General features: G+C 59.1%; 3 protein-coding genes across 3 annotated transcripts; all 3 read right to left on the bottom strand.

Annotated features, from left to right (window-relative positions):
- Positions 1–1,357: 1,357 nt before the first annotated feature.
- Positions 1,358–4,702, bottom strand: LSCM1_01987 (uncharacterized protein; the record flags this gene model as incomplete). The annotated part of the gene is made up of 1 exon (XM_067319582.1): positions 1,358–4,702. The coding sequence occupies one exon, from the start codon at positions 4,700–4,702 to the stop codon at positions 1,358–1,360; it is 3,345 nt and encodes a 1,114-aa protein (XP_067176131.1).
- A 2,357-nt stretch (positions 4,703–7,059) lies between these two features.
- On the bottom strand, positions 7,060–10,608 carry LSCM1_01986 (uncharacterized protein; the record flags this gene model as incomplete). The annotated part of the gene is made up of 1 exon (XM_067319581.1): positions 7,060–10,608. The coding sequence occupies one exon, from the start codon at positions 10,606–10,608 to the stop codon at positions 7,060–7,062; it is 3,549 nt and encodes a 1,182-aa protein (XP_067176130.1).
- A 2,419-nt stretch (positions 10,609–13,027) lies between these two features.
- LSCM1_01985 (uncharacterized protein) lies at positions 13,028–14,305 on the bottom strand (the record flags this gene model as incomplete). The annotated part of the gene is made up of 1 exon (XM_067319580.1): positions 13,028–14,305. One exon carries the CDS (start codon positions 14,303–14,305, stop codon positions 13,028–13,030), a length of 1,278 nt encoding a protein of 425 aa, XP_067176129.1.
- Positions 14,306–17,320: the final 3,015 nt, after the last annotated feature.

Genomic DNA, 17,320 nt, shown 5'->3' with positions numbered 1-17,320 from the left:
TTTCTTCTTTCGAGGGACTTTATGGATAGGTGTGGGTGCTGACTGCGCTTGTTGGCGTACAATTTTCTGCGCGTCAGTGCGGATGATCGCCTTCGCCGTGCTTCCCTTTCCCGTTGAGGGCATCCTTTTTGTTGCTGTGGATGCTCACTGCTCTCGTCCACATCTCGCAGTTGTAAGCGTCGGCCAGCATAATTGTTATCACCACATCATCACCGCCACCACCACCCGCCGTGACCAGGTGGAGGGTGATGACAAGGGGGCGGAGGGGGAAAGTCGGAAGAAAAACATGCTGAGAAGTCTTACACAACAGACGTAATCAAAGAGCGGAGAAGATGCGCAGGAAAGAGAAGCCGTGTGATTCGCAGGAAATCGCTTCGAAAAGTACACACAGCCTCTCCCTCTCTCTCTTCTTCGGTGTGAGGGTTTGTGTGGGTGGATGGGTGGGGGGGTCTTCTCGTGTCCTCCTCCTCCCTCTGCCTCTACCTCTCTATAACGAGCGCTGTGGCTGGATGACGGCGTGGGCGCGTACACCAAAACACTGGCGGCATGTCAGCAGAGCGCGAGGAGGAAATGGAAGCGAAGTAATGGAGGAGACGAAAGGGAAAAAAGAAAAAAGAAACGGAGAGAGAGAGATGCACATGCGCGTGCGCCCGCTCGGCGGTGCAGCATAGCCCGAGCGAGTGTTCCACAGAGAATAGGAGATTGATAGGGAAAAGGGAAAGCACAGATTGTCAATATTTACAGTCTAATACGGTGGGCGAGGGCGTGTCTACTGCGGGCGAGGAGTGCGGTAAAGTAGGTGCCTTCGAAAGCTCGCGCCGAGGCTCCTTCAGACCTTGCCTGTCTCTCCTTTAGTCAACTCGCGTGAGCGCAACGCCGAAGGGGAATGGGGAAAAAAGAGAGAGAAGACGCCGAAACTCACGTGAGGGTCCGAGAAGCAGAGACCAAAACAGTCGCGCACACACAAGGTGGGTGGCGTCAGTAGCGCCGTATGTATGGGAGAGGGGAGTGGCCTTGTGTTCTTCCAGGCCTGCACGTACGCGGGTACGCATCCGCGAGGGCAAAGCCTCACCGCTCGCTGAAAGAGAAGCCGTGCCCCACCCACCTATGCATACCTACACACACACACCTGCACGTGCAGCACGTAAAAGGTGCACGTGAAGAGAGACTGAACGAAAGGCACGATCAGGAAAAGTGAAAAAGAAAGAACGGGTGAGGAGGAGCCGGCCGGCCAACACATATGCGCACCCAATTACGGGCGGAGATGCGGCGCGTTTGTGTCGAAGGCAAAGACCAAACGAAGAGCAGAAGAGAGGAGGATTCTCTGTCGCGCATCGGATGAGGAGCGCCGATTTGATCAACTGTTTGTATAGGGGGACGCAGCCTTGGCGGCATTAAACTGGTGCGCCGTTCCGTCGCCGCTGCCGCTTTCCTCTTTCGCATGCTGCTGCTGCTGCTGCATTGATCGCCCAGTCGCCAGAGGGTGGCAAGGGCTGCGGCTGCCGTGTAGGTTCGAGATGCCGCTGCCACCGTTATCGACGATCTTTTTCCTGAGCTTCCGCAGAGTCTGCCGCTGTTGGGCCCTGGCCCCCTCGGTGTCTACCTTTGCCGTCTTCGTAAAGGGACGATACAGTATGCCGCTCATGCCACCAGTCGCCTGATAGTAAGACATCAGGGACTTATCCGTGGAGCTAGCTCCACCCGCTGCGCCATTACTACTTCGGCCGTGCGTCACGAAGAGGCTTTTTTTCTGAGCCCGGCGGGCCGTCTCGATCTCATCGCTGTCGCGGCTGTTGCTGCACAGTGCTGAAATGCCTAAAGAACGTCGAGCACGGCCTGTTGAGCTTGTGTTGGTGTCGCCGCCGCTTCCACCCACTACGGAGCCTATTCTCTCACCTACGTTGCTGCTGGCGTGCGAGCGCGTGTGATGGCTAAGGCTGTACTTGTCGGCCTCGACCGTGGACTTGGTGAGCGGCGGCCCGGAGACGTTACGAAGGGCCGATAACGCCAGCAAGGTAGCCGTCGCGCGCTGAGATGCGCCGCCGTCAGCCTGCAGTGGTCCGTCCAGTCGCGGCTGCGCTTGCTGGCGATGGCGCGGAGCACTGCCCTGGGGTGCACATAGTGAGCCCGCCAGTGGTTTGGACCGCCGCTCCTTGCGCAGCAGCGGGCCATGTGCGTCGACGCTACGGTGATGGTTGGAGCCAGGTCTGCTTGGGCCTGTACCAACGCTGTGCATGTGCTGGCCGACAGAGTGAGCTCCACTTGGGTCCGAGGCCGGCACCGGCTGCTGCTGATGCTGGCCGAGAACATGAGAGAACGACAGCGGCGCCCCCGGCCCCGAAGGCTTCCTCGCAGGCGCCATACCTGTGCGATACACAACCTTATCTGTCACGTGATCTGAGACAGGGCGGCGCGCTGCGCTGCCGCTGATGGGCGCCGCCTCCTGGTCCTGCGCGCGGCTCACTTCTCTCTTGTGCCTGGAAACTCTGCGCTTCTTGGCCTCGCAGACGGCGTGGGCGGCACTGGCGGCCGTGGAGGTGCTTGAGTTCGAGAGGCCGCGGCGAACTGTCTCGACGCTCGGCGCAGCTGCCTCGATGTCAGACTTACTGCGAGATCCACCGTCGTTCTCGTAGGACCGCGGAGCGAGCGGGTTGTGCGTGCGGGCGCGGGAGGATAAGATCGAGACCTCCGTGGAGGGTGGGGTATGCGGTTGTGACTGCTCCGTCACTGCTGCATGCCGCCCCTGCTCTAAATGGCGTGAGAGGTGCAGCGACGGGGCGGAGAGTTCGTGGAGACACTCCGCCAGAGAGAAGTCCGTGGCGGCGAGCAGCGGCGATGGAAAAGCCGAAAGGGCCTTCGCCGCTGGCGAGTCCGGTGACACCAACTTCGAGGGACAGTCGCGTGGCACAGCAGTGTGTTCGCCATCCTCTCCTGGTACCGCTGTAGTCTGGGCGGCCCGTGTGTCACTGTCAGCCGCCCCATGCGATGTCAGCAGCGACGACGCGTCTACCGCCTCGCTTTCCTGTCCCATCCTATCATTCCTGCTGTCGCCGTGAACTCCGCTGGGCGGAAGCGTGACCGATGACGCTGAATGGCCATCCGTAAGCTTGGCCATCTCACCCCTGCTGCCGTCGATCGGCACAGCGCAGTCGAAACCGTTACCGCTGCTCGCGCTGCTGTGTCGGTGCGAATCGGTCTCTCCAAAGCTGCTGTTTCGCTTCTTCTTTTGAACCCGCGTGGCTGATGTGTTCGAGATCAGTGAGGTGTGCATTGGCGACACTGCCCTGCGCGAGCAGGTGAGCAAGTCAGTGTTGGCAAGGTCCTCGGCCACCTTTGCCGGTGGTTCCCGCACCGGCGACGACGTCGCGGCGCCCGAAGAGGTAGGCAGCTGATGCAAATAGTCCGTCAGCGCCGCAGGAATGGCCTTCTCCGAGTTACTGTTGAGGATCATCGGCAGCTGCACGGAGTGTTCAGGCACCGCTGTGTGTAGCGGTGACAACGTGGACGCTGGCGCACCCGCTGTTTTGCCCTTGGCGGCGTTGGCATCAGACACGACAGTCTCGTGTGCAACTTTGTGGGGCTGCGACTCGTTCGGGTGTTTGCTGCTGCTGCTGCTCACGAGCGTTTTACGGCCCTGTAGCCTCGGTGAAGCTGCCTCATGCGAGAGGCGCTTGTGTGGAGACATCATCGCATCCGTCCTGAGACTGCCCCCTACGCTGGCTACCTGATCCGACGCACGCCGCCGAGTGGAAGGCGCCGACGTCATGGCGGTGGACCGCAGCTGGGGCAGGCCCGTCGCAGCCCGCAGCTCAGCCTCGTAGCGATCTCGGAAGCCGTCACGCGTGAAGTAAGGGAGTTCCATGAGCTCCGTGCACGTCAGTCGCTGGGCGGGGTCGGTCTGGAGACAAGAGCGGAGGAACTCGAGCCAGTCGTCAGACTCGCGATGGTAGCGCTCCTTCAGCGTGCAGGCGATGCTGGTGTGCGGGAAGCTGATGCCATTGTAAAGCGGGTTGTGCTCGAAGATGAGCACCATGCGCGCCGGCACTGGCCCGCAGGTCTGCAGAATCAGGCACAGCTGGTCCAAGTCCGATTCGCCCGGGAAGAGCGGCTGACCGTCGGAGAGCTCGGCAAACATGCACCCAAGCGCCCACACGTCAACTGGCTTGCCATACGCCACATCTCCGACCAGCAGCTCTGGTGCTCTGTACCAGCGCGTTGCCACGTAGTCCGTGTACTTCCCTTTGGCCGATATCTGTCGAGCAAAGCCGAAGTCGCACAGCTTCAGCAGTCCCGACTCATCAATGAGCACATTCTCCGGCTTGACGTCTCGGTGGATGACGTTGTTCCTGTGGCAAAATTCGATACCGCGCAGCAGCTGGTACGTGTAGCGACGCAGCTCGCGGCGGGTAAGACCGCGCGTGGTGCTCTCGAGAAGCTGCAGGATCGTGTTGCTGACAAACTCAAAGACCAGGTAGAGCTTACCCTCCCGGCGGAAGACGTCCTCGAGGCGGATGACGTTGGGGTGCCGCAGCAGCTGCAGCATGCGCACCTCGCGGGTGGAGGTCTTGCGGACGTGTTCATCCTGCTCTGTCTGCTTGAAGCGCTTAATGGCGACTAGCTTTCCCGTTATGCGACTGCGGGCCTTTACGACGACGCCGTAGGTGCCCTCGCCGAGGATGCCGAGTGTCTCGTAGGCCTCCATCGGCTATCAAGGCTCAGCCTCTGAAGAGGTGCGCAGTTGTTGATCAGTGGGCAGCAACAAACAAGAAGCGAGAAAGAAATAACTCCCATTCAAGTAGGAGGCAAAGCGAAAAGGGGGAGAGAGAGATACAGGAGTGCTGCCGCTCACCAGGCACACCCATACACTGCCACACGCCCCACAAAGCACCGGAACCTGGGCGAGAAAAAAAAAGAAACGTTGAGAGGGGAGAGAAGAGCACCGAGAAAGGGATGCGGAAGAAAGACGACGCTCAAGTCAAATGCCCGCCGCTTTTCTTCGTGCTTTTCTCGCTGAAAGTCAACGTTGTTAGTTTCGCGCCCCCTCACCCACAACAGGAAGTGGAAAAGGTACGCGCACAGTCAAAAAAAGAAAACAGACGGCAGAAAAAGCAAATGGCAGTGCAGCTCCCGAATCTCCCCACCCCACCTCCCTCACCTCGCGTCTCTGTCTCTCTCTGTATGTGTGCGCGCGCGCGTGTGTATGTGTGTGTGTGTGGGTCACTCACTCACTCACTCTCCCCCTTTCTTGATATCTTTTTTTCCCTCACCAGAGCGGGAACGCAGTGGCAAACGGAAAAAAAGGAAAAATTGCGCGCGAGAGATGTGCGGCAATGGACTCTCTGAATGGAGCTGTCTCACAGTGCTTCCCTAGCGTTGGTATAGAGCCCGCAGAGGAAGGTGGCAAGACAAAAGGGGCGGAGGGAAGGGGAGAGGAGACGCAGTCAGAGAGGAAGAAGCGAGCGCGCAACAAGGCACATGCACACCCACACATATGTATCCTGTGGCGCTGGCAAGAACCAAATAAAAAGGAGATGAAAGGGAGGGGCGAGGAGCAAGCCACACGGTAACACTACAGATCGTATGCGTTGGTGTGCTCCAGCTGGGGGCGGCAGGGGGGGTGGAGAATAATGAAAGGGGGAATGAGAAGGGATCGGGCACACAAACACAAAAAAAACGCAACGAGCGAGTCGCTCGATCGGGGAAGCAAAACGCCGTCGCCACCGCTGGTTAGCAGTGGGGCACAGACTGGAGGAGACAATTTCGCAGACGAGGGGTAGGGAAAGGGGGCGGGCGCAAGCGGCAGGTGTAGGCGTCACTCACGTAGTGTACCGTACACACAAGAGAGAAGCACAAAGAACAGAGAAGAGGGCGAAACCGGAACCGCAACGACAGTGGCAGCGAGTACCGAAGTATGGGAGGTCGAAGGAGGGGGCGGCGCAGAGGCGGAATACATACAGCACAAAAGACGAGCGCGCCAGCCTGTATCGAAGCGCGCGAGCAGAAGAAGTGAGGAGGAGGTGAATTCTCCAGGGACGGGATAGGAGAGGAGGGGGAGAGAGGGAGCGAGGGAAAGAAAAGGCACAGAGACGCGCCGTTGAAAAGCCGTGATATCTTCGCCGCTATTCTTTGTTGCGCGTTGATTTGGGTGCCTCTCTCTCTCTTTCTCCTTCTCAGAGTGTGTGTGTGCGTGCGTGTGTGCACCGCCCTCTCCGCAGCTTAGGCGGCTCGCCGATGTTTTGAGGAGAGAGAAATGCCGAAAGAGACCGTCGGCGTGGGGATAAGGGCAGCGGACTCAACGCAATGTCCAAAGAAAAAAAAGAAGAAAAATGAGAGAAGGACATGCACCTCAGCGCTGCCCCGCAAAGCTGCAGACCGGCAAGCACGCACTGGAGCCTAACGCACACGGCGCTGCGCGTAGGCGGGCTGCGCACTGCTATGGGGATTGCTTGGGCGTAATGTGACCGTGTCCAACAGTCCGTCCGAGCCCGTTCCGCTTCTGTATGGATGCATCGGCGACGCACGACGCGTGGGGAGATGTATGCGGGTGTTCATGGAGGGAAAGGTGCACGCACCGTTATGGGCGTGTGTCCGCGTGTGTGTGTGTTGTAAAACATAGGTAGTTGGAAGTGGTTCAAGGATGGGGAAAGGAGAGCGCAGACTGGAGGCACAATGCATGCAGGGCACAAGGCTCAGCGTCCGCCGGCAAAGTCAAGACACAAGAAACGTCGGGGGTGAACGTGAGCAGCTGAAGAGGCCACACACACACACGCACGTATATATATATATATGTTTATGTGTGTACGCACACTTCTTTCAGGCACAGATACCCGCAGGACACACGCATATCTCAGGAGAGAGTATCACGCAATGCCAAGCGTCCACGCGTATACAGCTGTTTCCTTTGTGTGTGTGTGTGTGTGTGTCTGTGTGTCTGTGTATCTGCTGCTGTTGTTTCCGTCTGCTCTTCCGCCAGCGGCTTCTTTCCTTCTCTGGTCGTTCGCTCACGGGCTCGCCTCGCCCTACTCAGAGCCCCACGCTCGCCCATTTATGCATACAGTATCAAGACGCTGTTGCGGAGAGAGTATGCAGCAAGAGCGCTAGGGCTTCCCGAACCGCGTGCGCGTTTGTGTGCAACGGCTCCAGAAAAGGCCAAGTAGGCAATGGCGGTTCCGTATGGCAACCGCCGCGGCACACACAAGCCCCGTCATCCGCCCGCGGCCGTGACGAGGAGGAAAGACAGCAGTCAGAGGCGAACCACTGCATGACTTGCGCGTGCATCGTATGCGTGCCCTGGCACATCTCGATCGCAGCACCGTTCACTGCCTCTGACAGTAATGCATCCGGGCTTTTGTGATAAACGTGCAGAAGAGGTTGAGCGGCTCCTGCCGAAGATGCCTCGACGGCAGCGCGGAGCCCCTCGATCCACAATCGTCGCCGGGCGCGAGGCCCACAAGTCATCGAAGAGGCCTGGACGCTGTGCAGCTGAGGTAATGCATGTCCTGTTGCAGCGCTCCGCTCAATCAGCGGCTCCGCTAGCCGTGTCACCATCGCCGCGCACGACTCGCAGAGGATTGCCAGCACGAAGCGGGCTGTGGCGTGGTCCTGCGGAGATACGCCCATGCCCCACAAAACGGGGCCAGACGCCGCAAACGGCCCCGGGCCAGCGGCATCCGCCCCCGTCAGCGATAACTGCCGCATCAGCCACCGTGCCTGTCTCGCCAGCGACACGAAGAAAGCCCCACCGCCGCGAATGAAACCCCGGACGCTGGCATGAGCGGTACGAGTGATACCCGGCGTAGTCGTCGGCATGTCAGCCTCACCCGCAGCGGGGTCGGGTAGCGCTTCTAGCAAGGCCAAGGCGGCCTTGCGCAGCAGTTCGCCGTACAGGACGCTTTGCAGCTGAAGCGGTGCCACGAGAAGAACAGAGGGCAGCTGCGGCTGTTGCAGCTCTGCTCCATCATCCGTGGCTTTCCGCGCGCCCGCGTCGGCTCCGCGTCTCCCTCGCTGGTCACCGTTCTGCTCAGTGCTTTGCTTGCTGACGTGGGCGTTGGAATCTGTCGAAAAAAGCTTGAGAAGAGGGTCTAGTGCCGCGACGAACACGTGGCCGCCGTGCATGCGGGACGCACCTCCGTCTCCCGAGGCAACCACTGCCGCGCACCTCGTCATGACCTCCTCTGCAGAGCATGGAAACTGCTTCGACTGCCAGCGGGCAGACACACTGCATAGTTCTTTTACGCCAAGCACCCCGCAGTGGGTCAGCTCACATATGCCGCTGTGTTTGCTCGAGCCACATGCCTCGTCGAAGCTGCACGGATGGCGCAGCAAATCGCGGCACAGTACTACCGGGAGGAGCGGCAGAGAAGAGGACGCAGCGCGATCGGGGCCGGTCGCCACAGAAGCGTTGCCCATCACTTGCAGTTTCCCGAAGCCGCTCAAGATGACCTGATCCACAACGTACACGGCCAGCGGTGGCTCACATTGGCACACCTCGTCCAGCAGCGCAAGCGCAGTGGCCCTCGTGGGCACGTCGGTGGGGTCCGTAAAGGGCAACAGTGCGCCGTCGCCCGCTGATGCATTTCTGAGAGCCTCTCGCACCTCGCAAAGTCGGTGGTGTAGCCGGGGCACGTGGCGGTAGCCAAAGGCTTTCACGAAGTTGGGTAGCCGCTCCGGGGTAACCACCACCCGCACACCGTGAAGGAGTGCGTAGAGGAACAAGCGCACTGCGGCAAGCCAGACGCACTGATCAAGGTCACGCGTGGAAGCGACGACTTCCGCAAAGGGCCCGCTGCGAGTCACGTACGCAGTCAGCATCGATATCACTCGATCCTCTGTGGGCGAGTGCTCCAGAGAGAGAGGCGGCGGCGAAGCGACAGCCGATCTCTGGTCGCCCGACACTGAGGTGCCCCGTGCTAAGACCCGCTTGCCTGATCCACACGCCTCCAATACTGCAAAGTCGGCGCTCGCTTCGTCATCATCAGCCTCGCAGCCCCCGTCACCGTCAAAGGGCCCTCCCCTCTGCGCATCAAAGGAAGCGTAAAGCGTGCGCTGGCTGGCCAGCGTCTCCGGCGGCGGCAGCCAGTCTCCTGCGGGGTCGACGCGCAGCAGCAGCACGCGAAGTGGCTGTCGGCGCAGCACTGTACCCTCTGGCGCTACCGACACAGGGACTCCTTGAAGGAAGAAGAGCGAGGGCGCACTGTCCTGTACAAGCGGTAGGAGGCAGATGCTGTTCGGTATCAAGCAGGAGAGCGTGACGGGACCTGCGAAGGGTGGCGGCAACGCTGAAGACGTACTCGACGCTGTACTGCCCTGGTCAGAGTTCGCCGAGTAACACGCAAACACCTGCTCTGGAGCGTGCACCAACATCTGCAGAGCGTGGCGTGCGTAGCGCATGATAGCCTCGTCACACCTGCGCCCCATCACAGCGTTCTTGGCGTGGTCAGAGGAAGCGAGGACGGGCCAGCACAAGTATTGCCGCAGCAGCCCATGCAGCGTATCCAGCACACTTCCCTCCACCTCAGTAGCCAGAATGTGCCACAGCACAGCGCAAAGAGGGACAAGCACATCTGGCATCGCGAAGGCAAAGCCGTCGCATCCCTCGCATGCGCGGCTGTATCTCGACAAGCGCGCCGACGGTATTGCGATGGGTGTGGAATTGGCCGCTGCACTACTCCCGAGCTGCACGTGCGGTGCAGCGCCCTGTGGCGGAGAGTTGAGGGCATCGTAATCACCAGCAGGCCGCAGGTCCACCTCCACGCACCGTTCTGTGAGGTAGTCGAGCCAGTCGACGTAATCTGACTCCTCCTCCTCCTCCTCCTGGCGCAATAACGTCGAGAAGGATGAAGCGGAGGGGCCCCTTGCGCGGACGCGATAAGGGCGCCGCACACACAGTCGCCACCCCCCGTGAGAACTAAGAAGGCGCAGCACACGTAGCAGGCGTCGGCGGGCGCCGCAGCTGCCCTCGTCCACCTCGCCCAGCCTCTGTAGGCCTGCGAGACGCTCTGCAGCCTTTGACACATCAGCGAAGAAGATGAACGGCCTATGAAGCGGTGCTGTCCGCTGCACTGACGCGCTGCAAGGGTAGAGGCAAGCGCTGGTGGGCTGCATCACCTTGCCAGCATCCCACCACTCCGCACAGTGTGACAGCATTGCTGCGTAGAGAACGGTCTTGCGGCCCACCCCATCCGTCACCGCCCCGGCGCACCGCGACGACGATGGCGAGAAAGAAGCCCCGCTGTGGCGAAGGGGGAATTCATTGGCACTGGTGAGGCGCAGTAATGTTTGCAGCAGGAATGCGTAGTGGTTCATGGTGGCATGGGTGCGCCCCGACGAGGAGCGCGATACCTCTGCAGCATCCTTCGATAATGCCTCTGCTGTGTCGCCATCCTTCACAGGGGCTGTGAGCGCCGCAGGGGTCTCCGCTGTCAAGGACGCAAGTATGTGTCCTACGTGAGGCCTCACCAATACGAGCCCACCTCTCGAGAGGGTCGCAAGCGCCTGTGTCGGTACAGGACGCAGTTGCAAGCAAAGGCCAAACGGTGTCTCGGCCACAATCTCATTGTGCAACCATGTAGAGAAGAGATGTGCCGACTGCAGGCGAATCCACGGCATCCGATGAAGCAAGGCGCACGCACATATCGACGCCGGTCAACGGTATGCGTCCGAAGAAAAGGGGAGGAAGCCTAGCGGAAGGGTGCGCGCCTCCACACTCATGCGGAGGGGCTGCGAACGAAACGGAAAACGAAGAGAGGCGGTAGGTGCCCAACATCATCTGATCATGCCATGCGCAGAAAAGCTCGAGGGAGGATGCGGGAGGCGTGTGCGCGAGGCTCGATTCAATCGCTCTTGGGCTGTAACGACAGTGTGTGTGTGTGTGTGAGGCAACATAGAGAGAGCAAATAGAAATATAAAAAGCGGCGGGAGGGTAAGCACGCTACGAAACGCCGATGCTCAGCCAGAGGTAGTCGAGGAGAATGGGGGAGTGGGCGTGGGAAAGAGCGTATGTGCAGGGGAACGCACAACCGCACAGGCGACAGTCCCCTCTTCCTCCTCCTCCCCTTCCCCTTCTTGCGATGTAGTCTGCACTCTCTCGGGGCGAGAGCCTGTTGCCGTGTTGACACGGAGTATTGAGAGTAGAAGCTGCAAGTCGTGTGATACGGTGCGGTATTTGCCTTGGCATTCTGCACCGAGACGGCTCATGCTCGCGAGAAAGCGCACATGGATCTATCTCTGTCTCTGTGTGTGTGTATGTGTGTCTGTGCGTATGCGTGTTCGCTCAGCTTTGCTGTTTTTTGTGTGCTTTGGAACGGAAGCGCCCATCACTTCCCACAAGTGAGCACACACACAGAGAGAGATGAGAAAAGGGGGCGGAGAGGGGAAGGGAGGGGAAAGGCTGGTCGGATAAGGCGCGGGAGCGACGATCAGTCCCACAGCAGATTTCAGCACGTACCAGTCGGGCATCGTGCTTTTTTGGGGGGAACGTTCAGGCCGGCGTCTGTGCGCAGCATGTCCCCAGAAAGTTCGAGCAGGAAGCGGCGGAGAGACTCGGCAAGACGAGGAAGAAGACAAAAGTAGGGAGACGGATGAAAAAGAGAATGCCCGTAAGTGATGACGGGGGGTGCCGTGGGCGGACGAAGGGGAAGAGCGAGGAGGGGGTGCGCTGCGGAAGATTCAGCGCGGCAAGCACATGAGCGTCACGCTCCTGTACGGTAGGCCATGAAGAAGAGACGCTTGCCATTGGAATGGGGTGTGTGCTTCTGTGCACTCGGCAGTGCTGCGCGCGCAGGAGGTGGACGGATGGCCAGTATGTGTTTAGCACCCCTCTCCTCCTTCTCATTCTCCAGTCCATGATACGCCTATGGCTCGCGTTCTGCTGCCAAGCGTGCACGTGTGCGGCTGTGTGCACAGGAGAGCGAAGGCGGCGACGATGAGCTCAGCGCAAAATGTAGGATGGGAGAAGAGCGCAGGATTCAGAGCGGTGAGGGGCGGCGGTGGCCAGAAAGGGGTGCCTCCTATACCTCGGAAGGCGTACAAGGAGGTCGAAACAGCACGTTCTGCAATGGCAAAGGACGCGCTGACGGCCTCACAGTTCTTGGATCCGCACTCTCCTTCGGGAAGAAGTGCCCATGCCAAGGAGGGGAGAGGGCTCAGAGGAGAAGCCTACTCCTCCAAGCTCTCGCAGAGGCGCTCGCACGCCCCGCAGCGCTTCGGACCCCTCAGTCCTTTTTTTTCGCATGTCGACAGATGCCCTCGCAGCAACGGCGAAGGTGCAAGAGGAGGCGTCTCGGCAAAGAGAGGGAGAAAAGCGCCGAGGCGGCAGCGGCTGGATGCGCCTTACGAGGAAGCGGAACAGTGAGAAAAGGGCGTGCATGCGTGGGAGGCGCACTCGGCCAGAGCTGCCGCCTCTTCAACTTCGCTTGTTTGCGTGCTCCGCTGCATTTTGTTGTTGTTGCGTCTGTGGATGATTCTGTGCATCATGAAAGCAGAGAGAGGGAGAAGGGGCGGCAATGCATCGCCTGCGCAATCCCCCTCCGCCATGACTGCACCCCGCTGCTCTTTCACGAAGGCTGAGGACCAAAGCAAGGCGTGCAGGGGGGAGGGGGGCGCTTTCAGAAGATTCAGTCTGGCAGAGAAGAGAAGGGAGAACGCGAGACAGCTGAAAGAGCGAAGCCGCGAAAAAGTGCTCAGTGCACACACGTGCACGAGCACACCACATGCCGAGCGGTACCTGCCGCAGCGGCATCAGCTTGGCCAGGAGTTCTCTCTCCAGTGCCACTCCCGCCACGCGAGAAATTTCACCACTTTAGCTTGCGCGTCGCAATAAAGGGGGAGCGCCTGTTCCTCTACATCGTCATGCACCTGTAAGCACAGAATCGTCTCCACACCGCAAAATAAAAAAACTGCTGTTGCACACACACACACAGTCGCACGCTTTGGACCGCCCGCATCATTGAGAAGCAGAGACGATGCGGCGCAACAGTAGCGGAGACCAGCTCCATCCACGCTCTTCAGACCTCACCGCAGCACCTCACTACACCTTGCTGGCGTTGGCAGCTTTGTTACTGTTCTTTCGATACTGCTCCAGCTCCTCGTCCTTCTGCCTCCGCAGGGCATCGATGACTGGCTCGCCGAAGCCGCCCTCCGCGGTGTCGTACAAGCGGCGAATGAACGGGTCATCTATCACCTTGTCCTCCTCGGCCAGCTTCTTTGGCGAAAATGCGTCATCGAATGGCACTTTCCAGCGGTCCAGCTCCGCATCGCCGGTGTTGGCACTGCCACCACCGAGCCGACTGACATTTGGGTCGCCGATGTCTAAAAAGCTGTCACGATCGGCCGTGAGTAAGACAGCACCCCGCTCTGGATCGGTCTGCAGGTATTTGGGGTCGAACGGAGCCTGAAAAAGTGTGAAGTTCATCAGCGCGCGCCATCGCACGCTTTCCTGCTCGCTGGTGAAAACGACGTGGGCACCATAAACATGGGCGAGGTAGCGCATACTACGGCATAGAAGCTTCAGCTGTTGCGTGTCACCACGGAACGCGTCGATTTTGTTGATGACGAGAACCATCGGCACCCCGCTGAGTCGCATGCGCTGAAGGTCTGGGTGGTCGAGCCCGATCGCCTTTTGTGCGCGGGCCAACATCTTCTCTGGCGTAGTCGACCCCTTCGCCTTCATTCGCTGCGAAATATCACCGACACGTTGATCGAGGCGCCGCATCCAGTACGTGGCTGTCTCCCACGCCACAGACAGCCCCTCTTCGCTCGCGTCGACCACCACCGCCGCGACCACGGTGTGCACGTTCTCCGGCGTCACCACGACGTCCAGCAGCTGTGCAAACTGCGTCCCTTGCGCAATCTCCCAGAAGTGCGCCACCGGTGCCACGTTGCGCTCTGACCGGCGGGCGAAGCTGTAGTCGAGGGCCGTCGTCGCCTTTACCCGCTTCGAGCCTGACCCACCTGAAGAGCTCTGGAAGGAGGTATAGATGCGGTTCAGAAGAGTCGTCTTGCCGCTGCCAGGGGCGCCGACCATGATCAGGTTCGTCTCCGCCTGCTCTACGTTAGCGTCTTTGACATTTCGTGTGATGTTCTGCCACAGATCCTTTGTAGGATCGATGACGATTGGAGCGTGGGTGCCATCGCCGGCAGTAGCCGGGGTCTCGGAGAGCTCCGACGGCTGCGGCGGCACCGGCTCGGCGCTCTCCGCAGATCGCGGCTTTGAAGAGCTACGCGGCCGCTGCAGATGCTCTGTGGGGCTCTTCTGCTCACCGTTACTCGAGGCGTGAAGGTCGCGATCCTCCATTGAGCCGGGCATTTCACCTTCCCTAATTGGCCCCTGCTTCGGAGAAAACTGTGGTGCAACACACTCAATGCAGAGTACCAATAAAACGGAATGTATGGGTACGAGGCAGAAACGTGGAGGGGGGTAGCCGCTAATCCATAGCGAATCTGCACGCCTAAAACGGTGTGTGTGTGTGTGTGTGTGTGCCTCTGCTATTCCTCGTTTGAACGTCTCACGGCCTGCGAGCAACCTCAGCAAGGATACGTTGGAGGCGCAAAGGAACGCAGAGAGGCGAGAAAGGGAGGCGGCAGCGATAGCACCTTCGGCCCAAAGCAAAGCGGCGTCAATGCGAGTTTTGTTGCGCGCGTGTGCGGAGGATTTAAAACGAAAAGGGAGACACATCAGCGAAATTTGGAGGAGGGGGTAGGACGAGAGGCGCTCGCCATGCGCCAGAGCACAACCCACAGCGTCATCCCAAAGGGGAACGCAGCAGAGATGCCGCATGGGACTAGGCTGCACGGATCGGTGACTAGCACCCACGAATCAGGCCTTCCGTACCTCGCATTCGCGGCTGCCTCGAGGGGGACAAAGCGAGGAGGAGAGGGATAAGGGGCAGGAGCGGTCGCAGCGCACAGCGAGCTTCTCCGCTCCCTGCAGCCCGCCTCCACTCTTTTGTCTTGTGCAGCTCTCCATAAAGGAAACGGCGCCGCATTGTTGAGGCACTGCTGCGGAGCACCCCCGTCTAACTCCCGCGCAGATACCGATACCCCCCCAGAGCGCCCCCTTCTCCGCGTCGGTGGTGCGCAAAGCGAGCCGGCGTGCCCAGTGGCCTCCATCGCTGGATGGCAGATGTCGGCCATGTAACGGCTGTAGTATTGTCAAACTTATTTCCTTCTCCTTGCAGCTCTTTTATGGATCTGTCCAAGTCGGATGTCGCGAACAGCACTGTGGCAGGCAACGTGAGTGCAGCCGTGCCGTGATAGTGGAGCGCGATCCCCACACTTGTCGTCACACACCGCAAGTCCCTCGCGAGAGCGTCAATGACGAGAGAGAAAGCAGCAAAGGCAGAACGACGTCGAAGAGAGACACGGAAGGGGGTGGAACAGATAGAGAACTGAGAGGAGACATGGGGCATATTTAAAGGAATAGACGTGTGCCGCTGGCAACCCTTCAACCATATCGATTGAAGAGGGAAGGGGCGGGAGGGAATGAAGGGAGGGAAAAGAGGGGAAACGACAGAAATGAGACGTGTGAGAGACAGAGACAGAGAGAGAGAGCAAAGGCGAGGCGAACGGGCAGGCAGCTGGGAGGAAGCATAGCACGCGTCGAGTGAGCCCGAGCCAAGAGAAAGAAAGAGAGAGACAAACTGAGCAAACGAAAACAACAACAAAGAAATGGCTGAGCAAAGACGGGAACAAAAAAAGAGAGGGAGAGAGAGGCGTAAAGTGATAGAGAGGAGGAGGGAGGAGAAAGCTGAAAAAAGGCACATTCGCAGAGGTGTGCAGATCTGCATGCACTCTCAACCACACTCCTGTTGAGCACCACCTGCAGAGACAGTGACGGAAAGAGAGAGGAAGAGAGAACTAAAACTGCGCCAGAAAAAGAGCTGAGGAGGCACAGGACGCCCGGAGGGAAAGGGCACAGATCGAGAGAGGGAGAGAAGTGGAAATGTGCACGGACACTTACACATATCGAACAGGGTAAGCAAAAGCATGGGCAGAGTTGGCTTTGCGTAGAGCACACAAAGAAACTGAGCGCCGAGGTGACGAGCGCACGCACAGGCGCCTTGCCTTTTACTCCCTGATCAAGGCCATTCGAGAGATGAGAGATGAGAGATGGGGGGCGCTAGAGAAGCGAGTCGAAACGCATCGACGCTAGCGAGCATCGTACATGGCCGTATGCCTATTTTGTGGGTGCCTTGACGTACTGCCGAATGTGCTTCTTTTCTGCATCTGCGCATCCTCCCTCTTGACACCACCCACCCACCCCGGAGTGTCGAGTCCGAGTACAGAAGAGTGAGAGATTGAGGCCACAGAAGAGAGAGAAGAATCAATTGTGCTCGCCTCCTCCAGAGATTGCCCGCGCGGACACACGCACACACGCTCCTGCACAGACATGCATGCACAGAGGCACGTACTCCTGGCAAGGAGAAAAAAAGAGGCGCACATAAAAGGAAAAAAACCTGCGAGAAACGCGAGCAAGCGAAGCCAAATAGGCAAACATGTGAAGCAATCGTGAGAGGCAGCGCTCACGCTCGCCATGAAGGGAATAAATATGAACCCGGCAACGCAGCAACAACAAAGCTTAACAGAGAAGAGGGGAAACAGTGAACAAGAAAAAGGGAGAGAGAAAGAAAGGGTGAGGCAATTTCAGGAAGTAAAATTGGCGAGCCGCACCGGCAGTGCGCCGGAGTGACAGAGAGACTACGTGACAGTGAAACAAACGACAGTTAAGCTAACAGAGGGAAAATAAGTAATGGAGAGAAGACAAACGAAACCATGGGATGCGGTGCTGCGCATGTTGCTTGTGCGTACGAGAGCAGCGAGAGACGCACTCGCGTGTGCGCCGGCGTGCACAGATACACACAGTAGACACACACACAATATGTCCCAGCCAGTCACACATGCTGCTGAGACTCTTCGCGTCTGCCCTTTACGACTGCAGCCCTTTCATGTGCGTGTGAACGTGTCAGAGTGTGTGTGTGTGTGTGTGCGTGAGCGTCGGTGTGAGCACGTTTTGGGCGTCGTTTCGGTGCACGTACCGTTGACACTTGAGACGGAAAAACAAGGCCACGCAAGCGATGGGCAGAGAAAGAGATGGAGAGGCACACACAAACGCCCAAGTGCACGTGGCCGATAAACAAATTCAGTGAAGGTGAAAGGAGAGGTACAACAGGGTGGAGGGGGAGCACATTACAACGAGCATAGTGACCGACAAGATACGAAGTAGCGTTATGGTAGGGGGGACGCGGTGAAGAGCAGAGCGGGGCGATGGTCAAGGCGAGAGAGAGTGACGCGCACACACCCCCAAAGCAGCAAAACGTCTTCG

Source organism: Leishmania martiniquensis, chromosome 32, assembly GCF_017916325.1.
Source record: "Leishmania martiniquensis isolate LSCM1 chromosome 32, whole genome shotgun sequence".
In the NCBI taxonomy this organism is placed as follows: Eukaryota; Euglenozoa; class Kinetoplastea; order Trypanosomatida; family Trypanosomatidae; genus Leishmania; species Leishmania martiniquensis.
This window is presented reverse-complemented; position numbering and strand designations above follow the sequence as displayed.